This window comes from Saccopteryx leptura, chromosome 2 (genome assembly GCF_036850995.1).
Source record: "Saccopteryx leptura isolate mSacLep1 chromosome 2, mSacLep1_pri_phased_curated, whole genome shotgun sequence".
In the NCBI taxonomy this organism is placed as follows: Eukaryota; Metazoa; Chordata; class Mammalia; order Chiroptera; family Emballonuridae; genus Saccopteryx; species Saccopteryx leptura.
This window is the reverse complement of record NC_089504.1, coordinates 28262295-28284658: the sequence shown is the minus strand read 5'-3', so window position 1 is coordinate 28284658 and position 22364 is coordinate 28262295. Positions and strand designations below refer to the sequence as shown.

At 41.8% G+C, this 22364-nt stretch overlaps 1 protein-coding gene across 5 annotated transcripts in view; it reads left to right on the top strand.

Annotated features, from left to right (window-relative positions):
* The first annotated feature begins 846 nt into the window (after positions 1 to 846).
* The window catches only part of FKTN (fukutin), a 63777-nt gene continuing 42259 nt past the window's right edge, over positions 847 to 22364 (top strand). For 4 of the 5 annotated variants that reach the window (XR_010749190.1, XM_066367510.1, XM_066367512.1 and 1 more), the window contains exons 1-4: positions 847 to 868; positions 10195 to 10397; positions 17291 to 17350; positions 21618 to 21821. Coding sequence is in view for 4 of the 5 variants with exons in the window: in XM_066367510.1 (XP_066223607.1) it covers positions 10293 to 10397; positions 17291 to 17350; positions 21618 to 21821 (369 nt within the window). In the remaining variant the exon portion in view is untranslated. The remainder of the gene's footprint in view (positions 869 to 10194; positions 10398 to 17290; positions 17351 to 21617; positions 21822 to 22364) is intronic. The other variant, XM_066367511.1, reaches the window with a different exon arrangement.

Here is a 22364-nt window from a genome sequence, read left to right as displayed (position 1 = left end):
AACTAGTTCTAAGACTATATAAGAACTAATAATGCTAAGTAATAGGATTGCTACAGAAAAAGCTTAGGTGTACACAAATTATATGGAAGGAAAAACAAACTGATATGAGTCATAACCATGGGAAATAAAAAGACTTCATTTTATACCTTTCCAAAAAATCAAAGTTTAGAAGACAAATACATGCGGGGAATATTTTCAGTCTTTACTATAAGCTGATAATAGTAACTTTTGTAAAAATAACTTAAAAGTACAGCGATTTGTGCAATACTTTATAGTTTCCAAAATTCTCGTCAAAACTGATTGATATCTGATCCTTTGGATGACACCGTTGAAGAACCCGTTCCGGAATTGTGTCTATTTCCAGACCTAAGCAGGGCATCGGGCGCGCACTTCCACCTCCCGAGCAACGGTAAGCGGAGCGGCTGTTTCCCACTGTATATTCTTCACCTGAGGGCACCCAAACCGAATTCAGGGAGTAGTCGGAATCCCTCTGCATCACACACACACTAAAAAAGGATTCGTTGTGCGTCTGAAATTGACATTTACCCGGCATCCTTTATTTTCTATTGCAAACAGCTCAGCTGGTGCCTCTCCAATTTTTGGCCCACTTCCTAAAACTTCAGGTCGCCTTAGTGCGTCACTGTCGTTATTTGGGCAAGAAGAAAATGGCTTAGCTAAGTGCCATGGTCTCAAAAACTGGGACACGGCCAGGGCTCAGCAACCTGGGGGGCGGGGGCTGGAGAAAGCTGGGGCAGGACCGTGGGAACCTCTACTATGCCAGAGCGGTTTCCATGGCGCTGCTTCACGGCCCCTTTTGCAGCGTTGCTGCGAGTGCCGTAAAGCAGAGCCGCCGCCGCTGTGGGGTGAGGTAAGGTATGGGAGGCTCAGCTTGCTCAGTCGTCCCGGGTGGGCAGGTGCCTTCAGGCAGGTGTCGCCTGTGGCTCGGGTACCCTCACTGCGCATCGGCTCGCATTCAGGGCACTTGCCCTGCCCCCGGCGGCCGAGGCTGGCCCCAGGGAGAGCGCGCTCCGGGCAGCGACCCCGCGACACCATCTCGTGGGGGACGCCCACTCGGGCGTGTCCTCAAGGAAAATCCTGATCGTGGGACGTGTTGGGTTCTGGAGGGCCACCGAGACCCGTGTAGGACCCGGGTTAGGGTGGGGTCGTGAGTGCCGTCCCGGGGATTGCGAGACGACCTGGGGGACGGGGTGGGGAGCACGGCAGGTTGTGGGGCCAGTGTGCCTGGTTGCCAAGGGCCTCGGGACACGGGGATCCGTAATATTTGTGAACTTAGTGGAGAAGGAATGAATGAGGAAACAAGCTGAAGTGACTGGTGTGACATAAACTCTGGCTGTTACTCTTCGCATCAGCTGTTCACGTTCACCACTCGTCGCAATTATTAATACTTTGTACTCTTCTGGGCACACCGAGCTCTTCTGGGGCAACGGAAGTCCGTCGTATGTAGAAAGTTGCCTTGTAAGTCTGTGTACTTGAGTTGTACTGTGGAAGAACATGGAGTATTGGGGAATATGGAAACATACATGATAGCCTCCTGTCTCGGAACTGTAATTTAAGATTGACTTCAGAAACAGGACAAATATATAGAGCTGTGGGAATATAAAGGAGGGTGACTGAGAGCAGAGGGAATTACTAGTAGACCTTTAAGATGACTATTACTAATTATTGTTAACATTTATTGTATACTTACCAGGTATTAATTTGTTCAGTCCTCAGGACAGCCCTGTGAGTCAGGTACCTTACAGATCCGTTTTAAAGATGGCGGCATAGGGAGATTAAGTAACCTGCCAAGGCCATGTAGGCTACCAGTGGCAGAGCGAGGGGTGACCAGGGCAGGCTGTCCTCGGAGCCTGCACCCTTAACTACCAGACGGTGCAGTCTGTCCTCGGAGCCTGTACCCTTAACTACAAGAGGGTGAGAGCCGGGAGGATGGGTAAAGGAAGCATTGTAGCTAGAAGGAATAACGTAGGCAAAGGCACCAAGGTGAGGCAGCATTGTATTGGTGGGTTCATTGCACTAAATAAACCATAGAAGGTCTTAAAGCAGAGGGAGCGACACAAAGTGGTACTGTAGAAATAATTGGACGTTGGTCCCTAGGATGGGGTTTTTTGTTTGTTTGTTTTGTTTTTTAGGATGGGTGTTTTGAGGAAAGCCTGATAGATGTGGAGTTAGAGCTAAAAAACTATTTTGTTTTGAAATAAATAACTGAAAACAGGGATACCATTAACAGAATAGATGGTGCAGTCATGAAAGAAATCTGGTTTGAAGGTAGTGATTGTTTTAAACGCTAGTGGAATATTTAAGAGGACATATCCAGTGGTCAGCTGGAATATTGATAACTAATAACCAGTAGATACAGAAAATATACCTAATAAGAGACTAAAGAGACTAAAGAAAACGTCCATTGGTGAACATCCATCCAGATTTTATGTCAAGTGCAGAATAGTAGGCATATTAAACAATACCACTTCTTCACCCTTTCAATTTCCCCTGTATTATCATTCACTCCTACCTTCCCTTCCATCCTTACCAAGCCTTTCTTATCTAGGTGTGTGACTTCAGACACTCGCTTTCAAAAACCTCATTGCTCCATAGTCATTCAGAAAGGTGTCACTATATATTTATGATTCTTCTGAAGCATCAAATGGAGACTTAGCTTTTTTATCTTCAAGTGTCAGCATGTTGAGAGAGAGGTTATATTGCAAAGGGTTAAGACATTGAATGAGTAATAAGCAAACAAAAGAGACTTCTTAAAACTCTTGCATTCTAACCTTTATTTCCAGGCTGCTGACACTCTTGAGAAGTTAGCAACAGAGGAAAGGAATGACGTGAAGGACCAACAGTATTTAGGGAAGGTTGGATAGCATCTATTACAGTGGTTCTCAACCTTTCTAATGCCGTGACCCTGCAATACAGTTCCTCATGTTGCGGTGTCCCCAAACCAAAAAATAATTTTGGTGGCTACTTCATAACTGTAATTTTGCTACAGTTATGACTCGGAATGTAAATACCTGATATGCATTATGTATTCTCATTGCCTCTCCGCCTCCTAGGCTTCTGTCCTCCGGCGCTTGCTGCACCCACCCACTGATGACGTCATCAAGCGCCGGACACACATAATGCGCTGCTATGGACTGTGGAGCGTACCCCCCCCCTCCCGCTTCCCCCACCCCTTAGGCCCCAGACAGATGATGCAATCACATCTGCGCATGACCGAAGGCATTCAGTTTGGAACTCACGTCCATAACGGTGTGCATTCAAGCTGAATAGCGCTGCTGCAGATGGTAGCGTGGCTTCTCAGCGTCTAAAGCCATTGGAAATATGTATTTTCCGATGGCTTTAGGCGACCCCTGTGTTTTGGTCGTTCGACCCCCGCCGGGGTCGTGACCCACAGGTTGAGATCCGCTGGTCTATTACTACTGGACCTTTTTTGGCTTAGAGCAGCTAAACAATTTTTTTTTCACGTTTTAACCTTGAATACATCAGAAGAAGCATTTTCTCTATGCTTTTCAATTTGCTACTTCACCTCTAAACATGCCTTCACCTAATTACCCCGCCCTCTTCTCTGTAGTGTAGCCTCCAGTTTTATTTTGCAGTATTGGAATATTTGAATCTCAGTTCTGTCTGATTTGTACCACCTACACCTCCCTCTCACTTCCCAATGTCTGCCATGATTAGTAGCATCGAGGGGGCCAGTTTAGCACACATCACTTATGACTGAAGTTAGGTGTCAGGGCCGGTCATTTCTGGTCTGAGGGCCTCTGATGTCAGGAGAGGTGACCAGAAGGCAGAAGTGGAAAGAGGTGGAGTAAAAATGTCAGGCAGTTAGCTTTGCTTTCAAACTGATCCCTACCCAGATGATTCTCTAAGATTGGTGGTGGTGGTTGGGATGTCCAGATGAGGCGGGTGCCGGTCTTTCTTGCCGGTACCCTTAAAGAACAAGTGATCATGTGAAAGGGCAGACGGGAAGCTGAAAGAATATGAGATGCTCTCAGCTTAGAAAAAGCCTGAGAACTCTCATGGACTCCGCATCTTGTACATTTTCTTGCGCATTTGTGTGTGGATTTCATCTATCACCAGTTTTCATCTACCGACCTTTTTCATATCTGACACATAGTGAAATTGCTAATAAAGGGTGAAAGAATGGATAAAAGAATGCGTTTGTTTTTGGTGGTGACCAGTGTTGGGCTGTAGCTGCCCCAGGCCCAAAGATGGAGGAGATTGATAGCTCTGACTCCCATAATCCATGACACGTGCAGCTGGGAAGCAGACCTGCTCATTCCTTCTTCATTGCCAAGTCTCAGTTCACGCACGTCATCTAAGAGTGCTTCTGTGCTGTAATATACAGTATTTATATTAACCTCATATTTGCGTTAGAACTTGAAGATATGTGGCTACTTAAACTTATAACTCCCCTTATTGTCCCCATTACATCCTTTTTCCCCTGAAAATACTTACTTTCTCCTCCCCATTTTAATTTACTATTTTTGCAATACTTTTTCATTAGACACAAGATATATTATTTTCTTTATGAAGCTTTACATAAGTAAACTAAGAAAATACATTACTTATTCTCTCAGCATTTTTATTATGATAGCTAAAATGTCACATATAAGAAGAAATGTGCCCTGGCCGGGTGGCTCAGTGGTAGAGCGTCGGCCTGGCATGCAGGAGTCCGGGTTCGATTCCTGACCAGGGCACACAGGAGAAGTGCCCATCTGCTTCTCAACCCCTCCCCCTCTCCTTCCTCTCTGTCTCTCTCTTCCCCTCCTGCAGCCAAGGCTCCACTGGAGCAAAGTTGGCCCGGGGCGCTGAGGATGGCTCTAAGGTGCTGCGGATGGCTCTATGGCCTCTGGTTGCAACAGAGCAATGCCTGGATGGGCAGAGCATCACCCCCTGGTGGGCATGCCGGGTGGATCCTGGTCGGGTGCATGCTGGAGTCTGTCTGACTGCCTCCCTGTTTCCAACTTCAGAAAAATACAAAAAAAAAAAAAAAAAAAAAAAAAAGAAGAAGAAGAAATGCACACAGGAGAAGTGCCCATCTACTTCTCCACCCTCTCCCTTCTCTTTTTTCTCTGTCTCCCTCCCGCAGCCAAGGCTCCATTGGAGCAAAGTTGGCCCGGGCACTAGGGATGGCTCCGTGGTCTTCGCCTCAGGTGCTGGAATGGCTCTGGTGAGCAGAGCATCGTTCCCCGGTGGATCCCAGTTGGGCACATGTGGGAGTCTGTCTCTCTGCCTTTCCACATCTCACTTCAGAAAAATACAAAAAACCAAAGAAATGCATACATAAAAATATGTTCATTTTGCCCTGGCCGGTTGGCTCAGCGGTAGAGCGTCGGCCTGGCGTGCGGGGGACCCAGGTTCGATTCCCGGCCAGGGCACATAGGAGAAGCGCCCATTTGCTTCTCCACCCCCCCCCCCCTCCTTCCTCTCTATGTCTCTCTTCCCCTCCTGCAGCCAAGGCTCCATTGGAGCAAAGATGGCTGGGGCGCTGGGGATGGCTCCTTGGCCTCTGCCCCAGGCGCTGGAGTGGCTCTGGTCTTGGCAGAGCGACGCCCCGGAGGGGCAGAGCATCGCCCCTGATGGGCGTGCCGGGTGGATCCCAGTCGGGTGCATGCGGGAGTCTGTCTGACTGTCTCTCCCCGTTTCCAACTTCAGAAAAAAAAAATCATTTTGTTTCTATGCCACATTTCTCTATATGTTTATTTTTTGGGAGTTGGAACCAAATATGGGTTTTTAAAAAAATCACTTTTTCATATTTCATATTCTGTTTTATCATGGAGGTTTCTACAGAACAGAGAACTTTTAAAAAATAAAAACTTAAAAAAAATAGTTTTCTGTGCTCTTGAGCATTGTGCAGTCTATTTGAGTCTACTTAGCATACTTATTATTTGAAATTCAGCCAGTTTTAGGCTGATATGGGAGATAATTCATGTGTATTAATAACTAATTCAAAATAGAAAGCAGTAAAGATTTCAGGATTAGTTGCCTCTCTTTGTGCTCTCGTAGTAACCTGTACTGACTCCTTCATGGCAGTTCCACTATTGATACTCCCTCTATATTTATCTTTTCTTGCCCCCCCCCCCTGCAAAGTGAGAGAGAGGCAGAGGCAGAGACAAGGACAGACAGACAGGAAGGGAGAGAGTCGACTCTTCATTGTGTCACTTTAGTTGTTCACTGATTGCTTTCTCATATGTGCTGTGACTTGGGCAGGGGGCTCGAGCTGAGCCAGTGACCCCTTGCTCAAGCCAGCAACCTTAGACTCAAGCCAGCGACCTTTGAGTTCAAGCCAGTGACCATGGAGTCATGTCTCTGATCCCATGCTCAAGCTGGCGATCCCGTGCTCAAGCCAGCAACCTTGAAGTTTCGAAACTGGGTCCTCTGCGTCCCAGGCTGATGCTCCATTCACTCTGCCACCGCCTGTTCTGGCTGATATTGCCTCTGTATTTATCTTCAATAGCGTGTATATCACAGATTAAAACAATGATTCCCAATAGATGTGAGGTGGTAAGGAATGGGGCTTTATGCATTTTTGTAAAAACTTTTCATGTTATTCATACATCACACCCTCCACCACCTTCACCATCACCGTTCCCATCACCATTCATTTATGGAAAACGCCTACATCATCTCTAAACTCTTAGAAGGTAGGGAACTGTATGATAGTTAGCATTTTATCTCCAGTGCTTAGCATTATTGGGGCATCTTTGCCTATTAAGGTAACAAGTAAATATTCTCTACAAGAAGGAAAGACTCGGAGTTTAGAGCTAGAAGAGGTCATTTCTGATTGGGAAGAGCATGGACAACCTCATAAAAGAAGGATCATTTGAAAGGAGCAACAAAAAGAGATGTAGAACGGTTTTATGGAAATGGGTGAGAGCATTTAGACAAGAGGGAATGAACAAAAGCTAGGAGGCAGGAAAGTGTGGGTTGTATTCCAGGAATACTTGGACAAAACCATGCAGTGTATGAAGTAGGAGAAAGCCTAGAAAATTTGCCTGTGTTCACTCTGGTGGTGAATACCCTTAAATGCCATTGTACGGAATTCGAACTTCATTTGTGGGTGGTAGAGAACCAGTGAAAAAGAACTGTTTTTTTTTTAAGTGAGAGGAGGAGAGATAGTGAGACAGATTCCCACATGCAACCTGACTGGGATCCATCCAGCAACCCCTGTCTGAGGCCAATGCTTGACTCAACCAAGCTATTTTTAGCACCTGAGGGTGACATGCTGGGACCAACCAAGCTATCCACAGAGCCTGTGGCTGACACTCTAACCAAATGAGGTACTTGCTGCTAGAGGGGAAAGGTGAAAGAAGGGGGAGTGGGGAGAGAATAAAATGGCTGCTTCTCTTGTGTGCCATGACTAGAAATAGAACTTGGGACATCCATACACTGAGCCAACTGTCCAGGGCTGAAAAATTTTCATTGTGATATAACTTGATTCATCTGTCAGCCACTTGATATATCTGTCAGTGTATAGATAAGATTATGGGTAGGTAGAAAGTGGACACTGGGACATCAGTTGAAATGAAAACCTTAGGGGCCTGACCAGGTAGTGGCGCAGTGGATGGAGTGTTGGCCTGGCACACTGAGGACCAAGGTTCAAACCCTGAGGTCACCAGCTTGAGTGTGGGTTCATAGACATGACCCATGTTCACTGGCTTAAAGCCAATGTCGTTGGCTTGAGCAAGGAGTCCCCCACCCCACCCTGGTCAAGGCACATATAAGAAAGCAATTAATGAACAACTGAGGTGCCACAACTATGAGTTGATGCCTCTCTCTCCCTTCCTATCTGTCCATCCCTGTCTGTCTCTCTGTGTCTCTCTTGCTTAAAAAAAAAAAAAAAATTAGAACTTTAGGTACAATTAGAATCTAACTTAAAATGACAGTGAAAAACAAGAGGCAATAGATACCAGAGAAAGTTTAAAGATAAAACTTTTTTTAAAGTAATACACTATTCATTTTAAAGTGGTAACTAAATACATTGCTAATACAGAGATAGTGCTAGCAAAATAGAATGTTTTGACAGGCTAATATTCTTCTTTTGCAATTGAATTGCCTTGGCATTTGTAAAAAATAAATAAGTCTAGTTAATTAGATATCTTGATAATAATAATGTAGTTAAGTGGTGATATATTTTGGAGATATATTTCAGGTAAGAATTAATTAGATTAGAGATGTGTCCAAAGAGAGAACAAGATATTAATTTAGACTTTATGTCTGTGTAGTGGTTTATATGGGCCTTTTATGCTTTCTTTCCCAGTTATTAATTCAGGTGTAGAAGAGGCTGAGCTTTGGCACAATCTGAATGCTACATTAGGTTTCATTAGCAATCAGTATATATTGATGCACCATTTAATACAAGCACAAGAAACTGAGCTGTGGCCCTGGCCAGTTGGCTCATAGAGCATCGGCCTGGCGTGCAGAAGTCCTGGTTCGATTCCCGGCCAGGGCACACAGGAGAAGCGCCCATCTGCTTCTCCACCCCTCCCCCTCTCCTTCCTCTCTGTCTCTCTCTTCCCCTCCTGCAGCCAAGGCTCCATTGGAGCAAAAGATGGCCCGGGCGCTGGGGGTGGCTCCTTGGCCTCTGCCCCAGGCACTAGAGTGGTTCTGGTCGCGACAGAGCGACGCCCCGGAGGGGCACAGCATCGCCCCCTGGTGGGCAGAACGTCGCCCCCTGGTGGGCGTGCCGGGTGGATCCCGGTCAGGCGCATGCGGGAGTCTGTCTGACTGCCTCCGGTTTCCAGCTTCAGAAAAATACAAGGAAGGAAAGGAAAGGGGAAAGGAGAAAGAAGAAAGAAAGAAAGAAGAAACTGAGCTGAAATCTTTTTTTTTTTAAGTGAGAGGAGGGGGTATAGACAGACGCCCATATGCACCCCAACCGGGATCTACCGGCAACCCCTGATCTGGGGTGATGCTCAAATCAACTGAGCTATTTTTAGCACTTGAGGTTGACACGCTTGGACCAAGGAGCTAGCCTCAGTGCCCAGGGCCGACGCTGTAACTAATTGAGCCACTGGCTGCGTGAGTTTGTTGACCTTACATAATTTCTTAGAGTGTTGCTTGATATAGGCTTCAACCCTGGAAGCTGAGGATTTAAGATGGCAAAGTAAAGACATTTGTGGCCTCTCCTATCTGAAATTACCCTGAAACGAAAAGGAGAATAAGAGATAGAGATCATATCTTGAATGAAACTGGAAGACCTGTCACCCAAATCAAAATATTTGAGAAACGGTTGTCAGATGTAAGCAGGAAGCAATGAAAGAGGATGCTGGTAGAAAGAGGTCTCTGAGCTGCAGGACAAGGAGAGAAGGATCTCCTGTTAAAGGTGGGGTCGTGGTGCATAAAGGCAGTGGGAGTTTTCTTGTATTGCTTGGCAACAAGAACTAGCAGAAGGAAGAGCGAATGGGGAAGCCCAGATACACTGTCTTTGAAGGAAGCCGGGTCCTGGTGAGGCAAGAAGTTATGGCTGAACACGTTTTCCTGTTTGTCCTCACACGTGTTCTCTGTGTCTCTCACGCATTCACATACACATGACACTGTCATAAAGAGCTCTCATGTGTACCAGAGACTATCTTTTGGTTCAGAACACAGCCTTGTTTCTTCCCTCCACAATCTTGCAAATCACTGATTTAGAAGGAGCTTACATTGTTCAAAAATAAATACTAATCAAAGAAATGAGCACAGCATCAGTACAAAAATGCTGTAAGAAAGGAGAAAAGAAACGGAGAACAAGTGAAAGAGGACCCATGAGAAAACTATGGCCTCACAAACTTAATGAAACAACCAATTTTTTAAAAATAAGAGGCAAAGTTAATTGGCCGAAGAGCTAGGAAGAAATGGTAAAACGACAAGATATGGTGAATTATAATCTGGCAGAGCTCAGGAAACAAAAAGAAAATCAGAAACAAAAGGCCACGTTGGAAGCAAAAAGAATGAACATTGTTGAAAACTCAGAAAGGGATCTGATGACAGGCTTTTGAAAGTTGAACAAAGTGACATGGGAATGAAAGGCGATGAAACAAGCACTGACTTGTGGTTCTGGAAATGGAGAATTAAACATTGGAACAGAAAAATATTCAGAGAACTTAAGAATGTTATAGAGCTTTAGGTAACTTTTTCTTCTGTTGCTGGTTACCAGAGGTGAAAGATTAAAACAGTTTTTTGTCTCTTTAGAAATATCTTTTGTTCACGGAAATCAAGATTATCTTATCCAAAAAGATGAAACTAGCTGGGTTACTTTCAAAAGACAACCAAGTGAGCACCGCAGACTAATGAGTAGAATCAACAAGAACGTGATTTTGGCGCTTTTGATTTTGGCGAGCTCTGCGTTTCTGCTGTTTCAGTTATACTACTACAAGCACTATTTATCAGCAAAGGTAACTTTTTTCTCCTTTCTCATAATTATGCTTTGTTTTAGCTTTATATTTCCCTAACATACTTCTTTTTTGCTGCATATAAATTAGTCACTGTTTTTAAAATCTTTGTAGAAATATTTCTTACTGCAGTTTTCATCTTTGTGGATGTAGGAAGCAATTCAATATTGCAATTAAATGTCATTGTAACAACACAGTCAGTCAAAAGTGTTTGGTTTCAATGATGTTTAATCTATTGGAATTTTCTGATAGTTATGTAAAAATTCTTATTCTCCTAAACAGATCATCTCTTGTTAGAATAAAAATGAGAAATAATTTTAATAGAACTTAAAAGTTAGTTCATTTTTGTACGTTTTTAATTCTCAAATGGTATTAGCAGTCATGTCTTTGATTACAAATAAGCACAAACATCTTTGTATATGCTAGTTAGTCCTTTTTACTGCTTTTAAATTTTTCTTATTCCTATTTGCATATTTTTGATGGTATTATCTTTCTGTAGTTGGTCTTTATAGTTTTAAGGATATTAAACCTTTAGCATATTTCAGATATTTTTACCAATTTATTAATTTGCCCTTTAGTTTTATGTTCTACTCTCTTGGTATATTAATATTTATTTTTTTTAACTTTTTAAAATTAATTAATTGTGTTTACATAGATTCTAGGGTCACCCCGAATGCTTCCCCCTCCCCCCTATTCCCCTCAACATCTAATATTTATTTATTTATTTATTTATTATTATTTTTTCTGTATTTTCTGAAGCTGGAAACGGGGAGAGACAGTCAGACAGACTCCCGCATGCGCCCGACCGGGATCCACCCGGCATGCCCACCAGGGAGCGATGCTCTGCCCACCAGGGGGCGATGCTCTGCCCCTCCCGGGCATCGCTCTGTTTTGACCAGAGCCACTCTAGCGCCTGGGGCAGAGGCCAAGGAGCCATCCCCAGTGCCCGGGCCATCCTTGCTCCAATGGAGCCTCGCTGCGGGAGGGGAAGAGAGAGACAGAGAGGAAGGAGAGGGGGAGGGGTGGAGAAGCAGATGGGTGCTTCTCCTGTGTGCCCTGGCCGGGAATCGAACCCAGGACTTCTGCACGCCAGGCCGACGCTCTACCACTGAGCCAACCGGCCAGGGCTCAACATCTAATATTTAATGTCAAGATCTTCCTTAGGGCATCAGTTTATATGTTATAAATTGCCCAAGATTGTGGAAATATTCTCCTACATTTTCATCAAATATTATTTTATATTTAAATTTGTTAACTAAATAGAATTTATTTTAGTATGAGGTGTTAGATATCTAACTTACATTTTTTCCCAACAGGTTAAGCAGTTGTCTCTCTCACTTATCAAATTCCCCCATTAACCTAAAAATCTCACCTTAATTATATGTTGTTTCTATAAATAACTTGTCCTGACCCTTTCCCCTGAGATGCAATGAAGTTTAGTTGTTGAGAGCACAATAACCAGCCTAGGATTAAACCTCATGTGTACTGTTTATTAGCTGTGGGATCTTGGGTAAATTACTTCTAAATACCTCTATTTCCTCTTCTGCAAAGTAGGGACAAAACTATACCACCTGTAGCCTTGTGACACTTAAGTGAATTAATACATAGAAAGCATTTGTTACAGGTCACATAGAGATGAGTAAATATGAGCCATTATTTTTATTATTATCCCCAATTTTAGAATCAAAAGCCTTATTTGTGGTACTGAGTCCATGGCATACAAACTGCCTTAGGAATGAGTGCTGAGTGCTTTAAACAACATGAGTGCTAACAACTTCGGTGGCTTGGGGGTCAATACAAGAAGTGTTTCTGCTGGAGGAATAGGCACTGAGATGCAGGAGGGAAAGCCGCCTGGAGGGCTGGTGGGTTTACCGTGGTCAGTGTTTCTGATCCTTAGGTTTCCAATTTACAAACCATTAAAAAGATCCATTATTGAAAACTTGAGTTACACCTGACCTGTGATGGAGCAGTGGATGAAATATCGACCTGGAATGCTGAGGTCACTGGTTTGAAACCCTGGGCTAGCCTGGTCAAGGCACATATGGGAGTGGATGCTTCCTGCTCCTCCCTCTTTCTCGCTCTCTCTGTTTCCTTTTCTCTCTCTCTCTCTCTCCCTCCCTCCCCTCTCCCCACTCTAAGTGAATTTAAAATTTTTTTTAAAGAAACCTTCAATTAAAAATAGGTATTATTATCTTAATTATGTATAGGCATGATTAATAATCATGCTGAATTAAAAATTGGTCTTTTTGGTTTCTTTCAGAAACTGATTGCTGGATACTATCTTCCAAAAATGACATGAAATTCTCTTAAACCTTCACTTGTTTTCGAAATGCTTTTTCTTTGATGGCATTTCTTAATTTGACTCATTTATCAGTGGAATTCAGTAGCCACCAGATTTTTTCTACTAGTCCTTTCACATAAATTTTCACTCCAGATATCCCATAGGCAGTGTTTCAGGATATCTTTAGGCTTCTTTTTCTTTTCTTTCTTTTTTTTTTTTCTTTTACAGAGACAGAGAGAGAGAGGGATAGACAGGGACAGACAGACAGGAACAGAGAGAGATGAGAAGCATCAATCATTAGTTTTTCGTTGCGCGTTGCAACACCTTAGTTGTTCATTGATTGCTTTCTCATATGTGCCTTGACCACGGGCCTTCAGCAGACTGAGTAACCCCTTGCTTGAGCCAGCGACCTTGGGCTCAAGCTGGTGAGGTTTTTTGCTCAAACCAGATGAGCCTGCGCTCAAGCTGGCGACCTCTGGGTCTTGAACCTGGGCCTTCCGCATCCCAGTCCTATGCTTTACCCACTGCGCCACCGCCTGGTCAGGCTCTTTTCTTTCTTTCTTTTTTTTTTTAGCCTCTTAACTTTAACTGCTTTGCATTTCTTTTAGAACATTCAGTCATTCGTTTGTCAAGTATTTATGAGAGCTTACTGTGTGCCAAACACAGCACTAGGCCATGAGACAGAATGATGAGTCAAGTGCAGTCGGTGCTGTCTAGGAACTCATAAACTGGGGAAGTTTAAGTTCAAGGTGTGAGAGGTTAAGAGACATATAAGGAGACATAAACATATGACAACAATGTGATATGTTACTTCTCTAAAACACATCTAAAACCCTGTTCTGCCTACTTTACTACTTAAAGCTTAAGAACTCTGTCTTTTAACCTGTAGCCTTTGTAAGAAGAAACAGCCTGTTCAGAGATAATGAGCTATGTGTATATCTGGAAAAGGTGTATATCAGTAGAAAGCAAAGAAAGTGCAAGGGTCCTGAGGCAGGAACATGTGTGTTAGTTTTGGGAACATCAAAGAGATCAGTATGGCTATAAAAAAGTGAGGGGGAGGTAAGGTTAGAGAGTTCCATGCTGTTTAGGGCTGTATAACACATTATAAGGATTGACTTTCATTCTGAGTGAGATTGGGAAGCATTAGAAGGTTTTGAGGTGATATTTGACATGATCTGACTTTGTTTTAAAAAGTAGACTGGTCCTGGCTGGTTGGCTCAGTGAATAGACTATCGGCCCAGTGTGTGGACATGCTGGGTGCAGTTCCCTGTCAGGGCACACATGAGAGAAACCATCTGCTTTTCTCCCCCTCCCTCTCCCACTTCTCTCCCTATTCCTTTCCCACAGCCAGTGGCTTGATTGGTTTGAGCGTCTGTCCCGGGCTCTGAGATAACTCTTTTGGTCTGAGCATCAGTCTCAGGCATTTAGGGTAGCTCAGTTGATTTAAGCATCAGCCCCAGATGGGGGTTTCCGGGTGGATCCTGGTCAGGGTGCATGCAGGAGTCTGTCTATCTCCCCTTTTCTCACTTAAGAAAAAAAGGTAAACTGTATGCTCTGTTGAAAATAGATTGGAGGGCAGGAGCTGAAACATGGAGACCATTTAGAGCAGGGGTTGGGAACCTATGGCTCATGAGCCAGATGTGGCTCTTTTGATGGCTGCATTTGGCTTGCAGACAAATCTTTAATAAAAAAAAAATAATGTTAAAAATATAAAACATTCTCATGTATTACAATCCATTCATTTCCTACCGCTCATGTTCATGGTTGCGGGTGGCTAGAGCCAATCACAGCTGTCCTCTGGGACAACACCAAATTTTTATTGGATAATGCATAACGTACAGGGGTCGTTGTATGGCTCTCACGGAATTACATTTTAAAATATGTGGCGTTCATGGCTCTCTCAGCCATAAAGGTTCCCGACCTCTGATTTAGAGGGTGATTCTAGTAATTTACATGAGATAATGATGGCTTGGACTAGGCCATTAGTAGTAGGGTTCAGGGAAAGTGGAAGGTAGAGCTATCAGGACTTGTTGATGGGCTGGGTGTAGGGTCTGAAAGACAGAAGAGAGTCAGGGAACTCTAGTATTTGTGGTCTAGATAATTGGAAGGGAGAAGTTATTCACTGAGATGGGAAAGACTAGGAGAAACAAATCTGAGGGATAGTGAAGATCAGGAGGTTTTTTGTACATGTAAAACTTGAGATGCCTGTTTGACATCCAGAGAATGAAGGTGAATAGACAGCAGTTTGGAGTTCACAGCACTGGTATGGTTGGGAATATAAATTGGGAGTTGTAAGTATATAGATAGTATTTAAAGCAATTGGCGTAGACCAAGTACCAAGAAAGTGAACACAGTAAATGAGAGAGCAAAGTCTCATGGCCTGAGCTTTAGGAGCCTCCAACATGTCAGGTAGGTAGTGAGAACTAGGAAATGAGACCAAGAAGGAGTAGCCAGAGAGAAATAGTAGGAAAGCCAGAATTATGGAGACACTAAGCCAAGTGAATGAAATATTTAAGAGAGGCAAAAGTGATCAACAATTGATTTTTCTTTTTTTTAGTGAGAGGAGGGCCGGGGACAGTCAGACAGGCAGGGAAAGAGATGAGGAGCATCAGCTTGTAGTCACGGCACTTGAGTTGTTCTTTGATTGCTTTCTCATATGTGTTGTGACCACGGGGCTCAAGCTGAGCCAGTGACCCCTTGCTTAAGCCAGCAACCTTTGGGCTCAAAGCTAGCGACCTTGGGCTTTAAACCAGTGACCTTTGTGCTCAAGCCAGAGACCATGGGGTCGTGTCTATGATCCCATGCTCAAGCTGGTGAGCCCGTGCTCAGGGCAGCGACCTCAAGGTTTTGAACCTGGGTCCTCAGCATCCCAGGTCGACACTCTATCCACTGCACCACTGCCTGGTCAGGCTCAACAATTCTTGATAAATAAGACAAGGCCAGAGTGAATTTAAGCTCAAGTGAGGTTATGGAAGAAGAGGAATTAAAGGCAATGAAAACAGGCAACCCATTAGGAGTTTTGCTTTAAAGAGGGACAGAAAATTGTTAGTTGAGAAAAGAGAAGTCAAAGGTTTTTTTTTTTTAATTATTTGTTTTAAGATTGTGGAGATAACATCCTGTTTTTATACTGATGAGAATTACAAAGCTGCCTCTTTGTTGTTTTTTCTGAAATATCTCTTGCTTTTAAAATGTTATTGTCTAAATTGCTGAGCTTGTGAGGAGAGACCAGTTCTGACCCTACCTTAATTACTCAGTATATCCCTCCTTCCCTGCAATTAACAAACTCATTACGCATTTACTAATTACAGGCAGCACAATAGATGCTGGCCAGACAAAGATGAATTGTGTTTCTTCCCTGCCCTTGAGTTTGTGGTTTAGGGTGAGACGAGTTTCCTTTTTAGGAACTTAGAGCACATTTCATTTTTACTGCGAGACTACTGTAATTGTTCTTCAGTATCCTCCCATCTATATCTTATTGATAAAGAACACATTTAAGGCACAATAAGAAAGCTCTTTGGATCTTTGAGCTTGAAACATTCTTCCTTTTGTCTCTAGACCATGAGACATTCTTTCCTTGTTATTTTCAAAGTATTTTGGGCTTCTCAGATGAAAACGGATTTGCTAGAGCTAAATATTTTTAAAAATATTTTTAAAAACGTCAGTATTTGCTTGACCAGGTGGTGGCGCAGTTGATAGAGCACCGGACTAGGACTCAGAGGACCCAGGTTCAAGACTCTGAGGTCACCAGCTTGAGTGGGGGCTCATCTGGTTTGAGCAAAAGCTCACCAGCTTGGACCCAAGGTCACTGGCTTGAGCAAGGGGTCACACGATCTGCTGTAGCCCCCCAGTCAAGGCACATATGAGAAAGCAATCAATGAACAACTAAGGAACCGCAATGAAGAATTGATGTATCTCATCTCTCTCCCTTCCTGTCTGTCTTTTCCTATCTGTCCCTCTCTCTGACTCTCTCTGTCTCTGCCACAAAAAACAAACAAACAAACAAACAAAAAACCAAACCTCAATATTTAAAATTATGATGTATGTTAGGGAAAGTGTGGGCACTAGAGCCATCTGTGAAACAAACAAAACTTTGCACGATTGTTATGCAGGAGAGATGAGAATACATAACTTATATATGGAAATGTCAAGCACAGTACACTCAGGAGCTGCTCAATAAATATATATTATTATACTGTACCTTCTAACCATTTTACTAAGGTGAACTCTGTGTGTGGAGATAAGCTGAAGTTAGGGATATGGAGCTAAGTTGATAAAGCCTAATTCCAAAGGGATTTGGAATAGCAAAGAGTTACTGTATTTATTGATGGCAATTAATTAGTTTAGAGATGTTGGCCATATACAGTATATATTCCTTATCATTTAATAACCTAATTAACTTAATTGCAGTCTGTCAGTGTTTTCTATCCTGGGTAGATGTGTTGTATACTTGTAGAATTCTTAGCTCATGGCTGTATGAAAATAGGCATTTGTTGAATGCTTATTAATGATTAGGAACCAGTTATGTAGTTTGAATCTCACGCCTACCCTCAATGTAATGTTGCATGCTAGTTACTGGGCTTTGGATATACTCAATGTTCTTTTGTTATCTTCCTAGAATGGAGCTGGCTTATCAAAATCCAAAGGAAGCCGAATTGGATTTGATAGCATACAGTGGGTATGTGCAATAAGCAAGAACTTCCTCAATTATAATGTTCATTTTAGTTTATTGGTATAATCAAGTGGTTATTTGTTGAATGGTGTTAATGATAATAGCTACCTTGGTCAGGAGTGGAGGTAGGTGGTCGAGGGGAAGGGGCAGGCTCTATATCAAGTGCTTTAATGCAGTCTCATTCAGTCCTTATGGAAACTCGAACAAGTCAGCAAATTTTTATACTTAGTTCACTTAGAAATTCAGGTTAGTTTGCTAATAAGTGACTGAGTCCAGATTCTGTTTGTCCCCAAATACTCATTCACTGAGCTATAGTGCTTCCTCAAATGATAAATATGTTAGTAAGCATTAAACTATAACCTGACCAGGTGGTGGCCCAGTAGATAGTGTCAACTTGGTAGGGTGAGGACCCAGGTTCGAAACCCTGAGGTAGCCGGTTTGACTGCGGGCTCATCTGGCTCGAACGCAGGCTCACCAACTTGAGCCTGGGGGTCGCTGGTTTGAGTGGGGCATCACAGACATGATCCACTGGTCTCTGGCTTGAGCCCAAGGTTGCTGGCTTGAGCAGGAGGTCACTGGCTTGGCTGCAGCCCCACGGTCAAGGCACAATCAATGAACAACTAAAGTGACACAACTATGTGTTGATGTTTCTCATCTCTCTCTCTTCCTGTCTCTCTTTCTCTTTCTCAAAAAGAGAGAGAGAGAATTGAACTATAAAATAATGATTAGGAATAATCTGTTAAACATATTTCCTTTATAAGATAAGGGAAACTAGCAATATTATAGTATATCTCTATTATGATTTACAAATTTCAGACCGTGCACATTTATAAAACATAGTTTCTTCTTCTTTTTTGCTAAACTTAAAATGAAAAAGAGTGCTTGGTTACTAATATGAAATTACATTTGTCCTGTTGGTATACACTTTGGATGTGACCAGATATTTCTCAGTCTTTTGCTTCTGTTTCACCAGAGACATGAAAAGCTGTAGATTACAGGGGGACTTTCAAATCACTAACAGCAGTCAAGTACTAGTGATAATTTTAGGTCACTGGTGACAACAGTTGTATTTGAACCACTGTTTTAAAGGTAAACTCTGGGATATTCTATTAATAAGCTCCTTGACCATCAAGTCTAGAAATATCAATGTGAACTTTAAAATATTTAAAAAAATATTTTAAGTACAGTTGACATTCAGTATTATATTAGTTTCACTTGTGCAGCATAGTGGTGAGACATTGGTATAACTTATGAAGTGATCCCCTTGTAAATGTCATACCCACCTGACACCATACATAGCTCTTCATTGTGAACTTTTAATTTATTAAAAGTAGCAGACATTTTTCTCTGTGAACTTAGGATAGGCTGAAGGGAAAGGGAACTATGATACACTTGCAGTTCATACTCCCCAGTCAAAGCTATAAAGACTAGCAGAGGAAATAAAAAGGGGCATTTGTGCGTTCTGTTGAGCCTCCTCTGTCTCCTTCCTGCCCTAAGAACAACACATTTACAATACTTGGACAAGATTTATTGTCCTGTGAGTGAAATGGTTGGCTGGGACATACACCCATCTGAAGATAATGGAAGTTCTCCATCATTAATTTTAGCTTTCTAAAATATGATGATACGGTATATAAACTTTTCCAGGTTGCCTTTTATTAAGAGTCTTCAGATGTAAAGCTGACAGGGCATGGGCAGAAAAACTTCGAAAGCTGTAACAGCTTCAGTGGGATGGAAGACTTGATTTTGTCTGGATTAAGCAGTCAGCAGGGGTCCAGACTCACTGATAGAATTTTGAATGGAATTTGTGTATCATTTAAAGCTTAGCATCAGGGAAAAGCAGGGCAGCCCCATCATTTTCATCTGGAGAATGATCCTTGAGGTGGAAGAAAATAATGGATTTTTAAAAAATGGTTTTTCTAAAAAAGCAGCTCATGGTACTAAAAAATCACTCTTTATAAGAGTTGCAAAATCACAGAAAAGGAAGAAGTACTGAAATTCTTTTATTTTAATATTTTAGGAGGAATGAAAGTTGAAATGCAATCAATAAATATGATACTGAGCCCTGATAAAATTCTAGAATGAATTATTACAGATAACTTGAGAACACTTAGAAAAGAAAATGATGATTATTAAGAACTAGCCCTTCACTAAGAACGGGTTTCACCGAGCCCTGTTGGCTTCTGATAAAATTATATACACTGTCAGATAAATAGGCTTTTCTAGTGTCAGCACATCCTGCTTTTCAACAAGGCATTTTTCTTTCCTGTATGAAATGAATTACTGAAGGCCAGATGATAACAGTCATGTTGATTTAGAATTAATTGGATTTAGAGTCAGTTGGACATCTGTTTCCAAGGAGCATTGATGATTACATTGATAACAATCTGGAAGGCATATTTAGAAGGTGAGTTATAGATTCTCTCCTTGACCCTGCCCTAATCTATATTTATGTTGACGATCACAATGAAGCCGTGTATGTGTTTACCATGTTTGTATTTAACACCGAGCTGAGATTCAGTCAACAAAGATTTTCAACGCCTTATTTGTACTGGTGTCTGTCATCTCCTCATTTTTCTTCCCAAACCATTTCTTTCCCTCTTATTCTCCTAGTATAAAGCAAAGAAAGCAAGAACGTAAAAGGAAAAAAATGAATTATGCTGTGAAAATTTAAAACTTCTCGTTAAAAGGCAGCATTAAGAAAATAAATAGACATGCCACCCACTAGAAAATATTTGCAAAACGTGTCTGACAAAAAGCTAGTATCAATGATAATGAACTTTTACCACTCAATAATAGATTTTTTTGTTCATACTTTTTTTTATCAAATTGAGGAAGTATTCTATTCCTGGTTTGCTGAGAGTTCTTCATTATGAATAGGTATTGAATTTTGAAAACTTTTGTATTGAATTTCAAATACTTTTTCTGTATTGACATTCTTATAGATTTTCCCCCCTTTATTCTGTTGATTGATTTTCAAATGCTATCTTTTTTTTCTGGTATAAACCCTACTTGGTCATGATATTTACTTTTTTTTTTTAAGCCATTAGAATTGATTTTCAGTGTCTTTTTAAGTATTTTTGCATCTGTGCTCATGAAAGATGGTGGTCTGTAATTTTCTTTCTTTTTTGAAGGGCATACATCCCTTTGAGATTGTAATTGCTTTCACTGAAGTTGTCTTGTAAGCAATAATGTACACCCTTTATTCTATTTATTTTTGCTACTCTTAGGTATTATTTACTCCTAAATGTGATTTAGTCTGTTTCTATTCTAATTTTAAAATTTATTTTTTCAGAAGAGGACTCTACTTACTGCCCAGCACAATAATACCTAAAAATACTGCAGTATTATTAGAAAGCCAAACTGCATATGGGGATGTATTTTAGTTGGGGTCTTTGCTTAGAACAATTATTAAGCAATATTACAAGTATGGGGGAAAGAGGCACATACAATTGATTTTTGGTTTTGCAAAGGTTGACTGATTTTTTTTTCTTTTTTTTTTTTCATTTTTCCGAAGCTGGAAACGGGGAGGCAGTCAGACAGACTCCCGCATGCGCCCAACCGGGATCCACCTGGCATGCCCACCAGGGGCGATGCTTTGCCCCTCTGAGGCGTCACTCTGTTATGTCCAGAGCCATTCTAGAGGCCACAGAGCCATCTCCAGTGCCTGGGCCATGTTTGCTCCAGTGGAGCCTCGCTGTGGAAGGGGAAGAGAGAGACAGAAAGGAAGGAGAGGGGGAGGGGTGGAGAAGCAAATGGGCGCCTCTCCTATGTGCCCTGGACGGGAATCGAACCCGGGACTCCCTCACGCCAGGCCGACACTCTACCGCTGAGCCAACCGGCCAGGGCCAAGGTTGACTGATTTTTAAAAGCTGACAGATCTGGTATTTCATCTCCCATTTTTACTTGAAAAGATTTAGCTAATAATACCAAGAAAATAATTTGTAAGCTTGAAGGTTCTTCTCTGATACTATATATTTTCTCTAAAAGATTTTCTTACTCTTTTGTTGTACAATTAATTAGTAACTTACTGCTGTATACTTTATATGTTGCATATATTTTACCTTGATTTTGTGAATATTTGTCCACCTTCCTCAGTAGACTGTACTTCTTGAGAGTAAGGGCTGTGTATTATTATTATTTTAGCATAAGAATAAAAACAGTGTCTATTGAGTAAACACTCTGTGCTTATAAAATCAATGAATAAAATTTAATATGCTAGATTACTGTATTGGTTTAGTAGACTTAAAGAGATCCTTTTCTTTTTAAACAGCGTGCAGTTAAAAAATTTATTATGCTAACATCGAGCCAAAATGTACCGGTGTTCCTTATTGATCCTTTGATTCTGGAATTGATTAATAAAAACTTTGAGCAAGTCAAAAATACTTCTCATGGCTCCACCTCAGAATGCAACTTTCTCTGTGTTCCAAGAGACTTCACTGCATTTGCTCTCCAGTATCACCTGTGGAAGAACGAGGTAGGATGATTTGCTTTCAGACAAGGTGATGTCTTTTACAGAAGAGTATGAGATAATGCCAGTTTAAAATGTAAAAAATTAAAAAATTTTCTAAAAGCTTTTTATAAATTGTATCAGGGATATTTTCAGCTGTAAGTAACAACAGAATAATAGTTTAAGCATGTAAAGTACAGCATAGGGAATATAGTCAATATTTTAATAACTTTTTGTGTGGTGTCGGGGGTGTAGGCTTATTAGGGGGGATCACTGTGTAAGTTAACTAATAGTTTAACCACTATGCTGTGCACCTGAAACTAATATAATATTGAATGTAACTGTACTTGAAAATAAATAAATAAATAAATACAATAGCTTAAGCCAACAGGGAGTTTATTCTTGTATAACAGGAGGTTAAAAGGTTGGTGGCTGTTGGTATTAATTGAGCTGCCTACTGCCGTCAGGCCTTGCATCACTAAGTTCTTTTCATCTCTCTAATCTTCATAAGATAGCTATCATAGCTTCCAAGCATCATATTCACATTTGAGGCAGGAAGATGACAGGGAG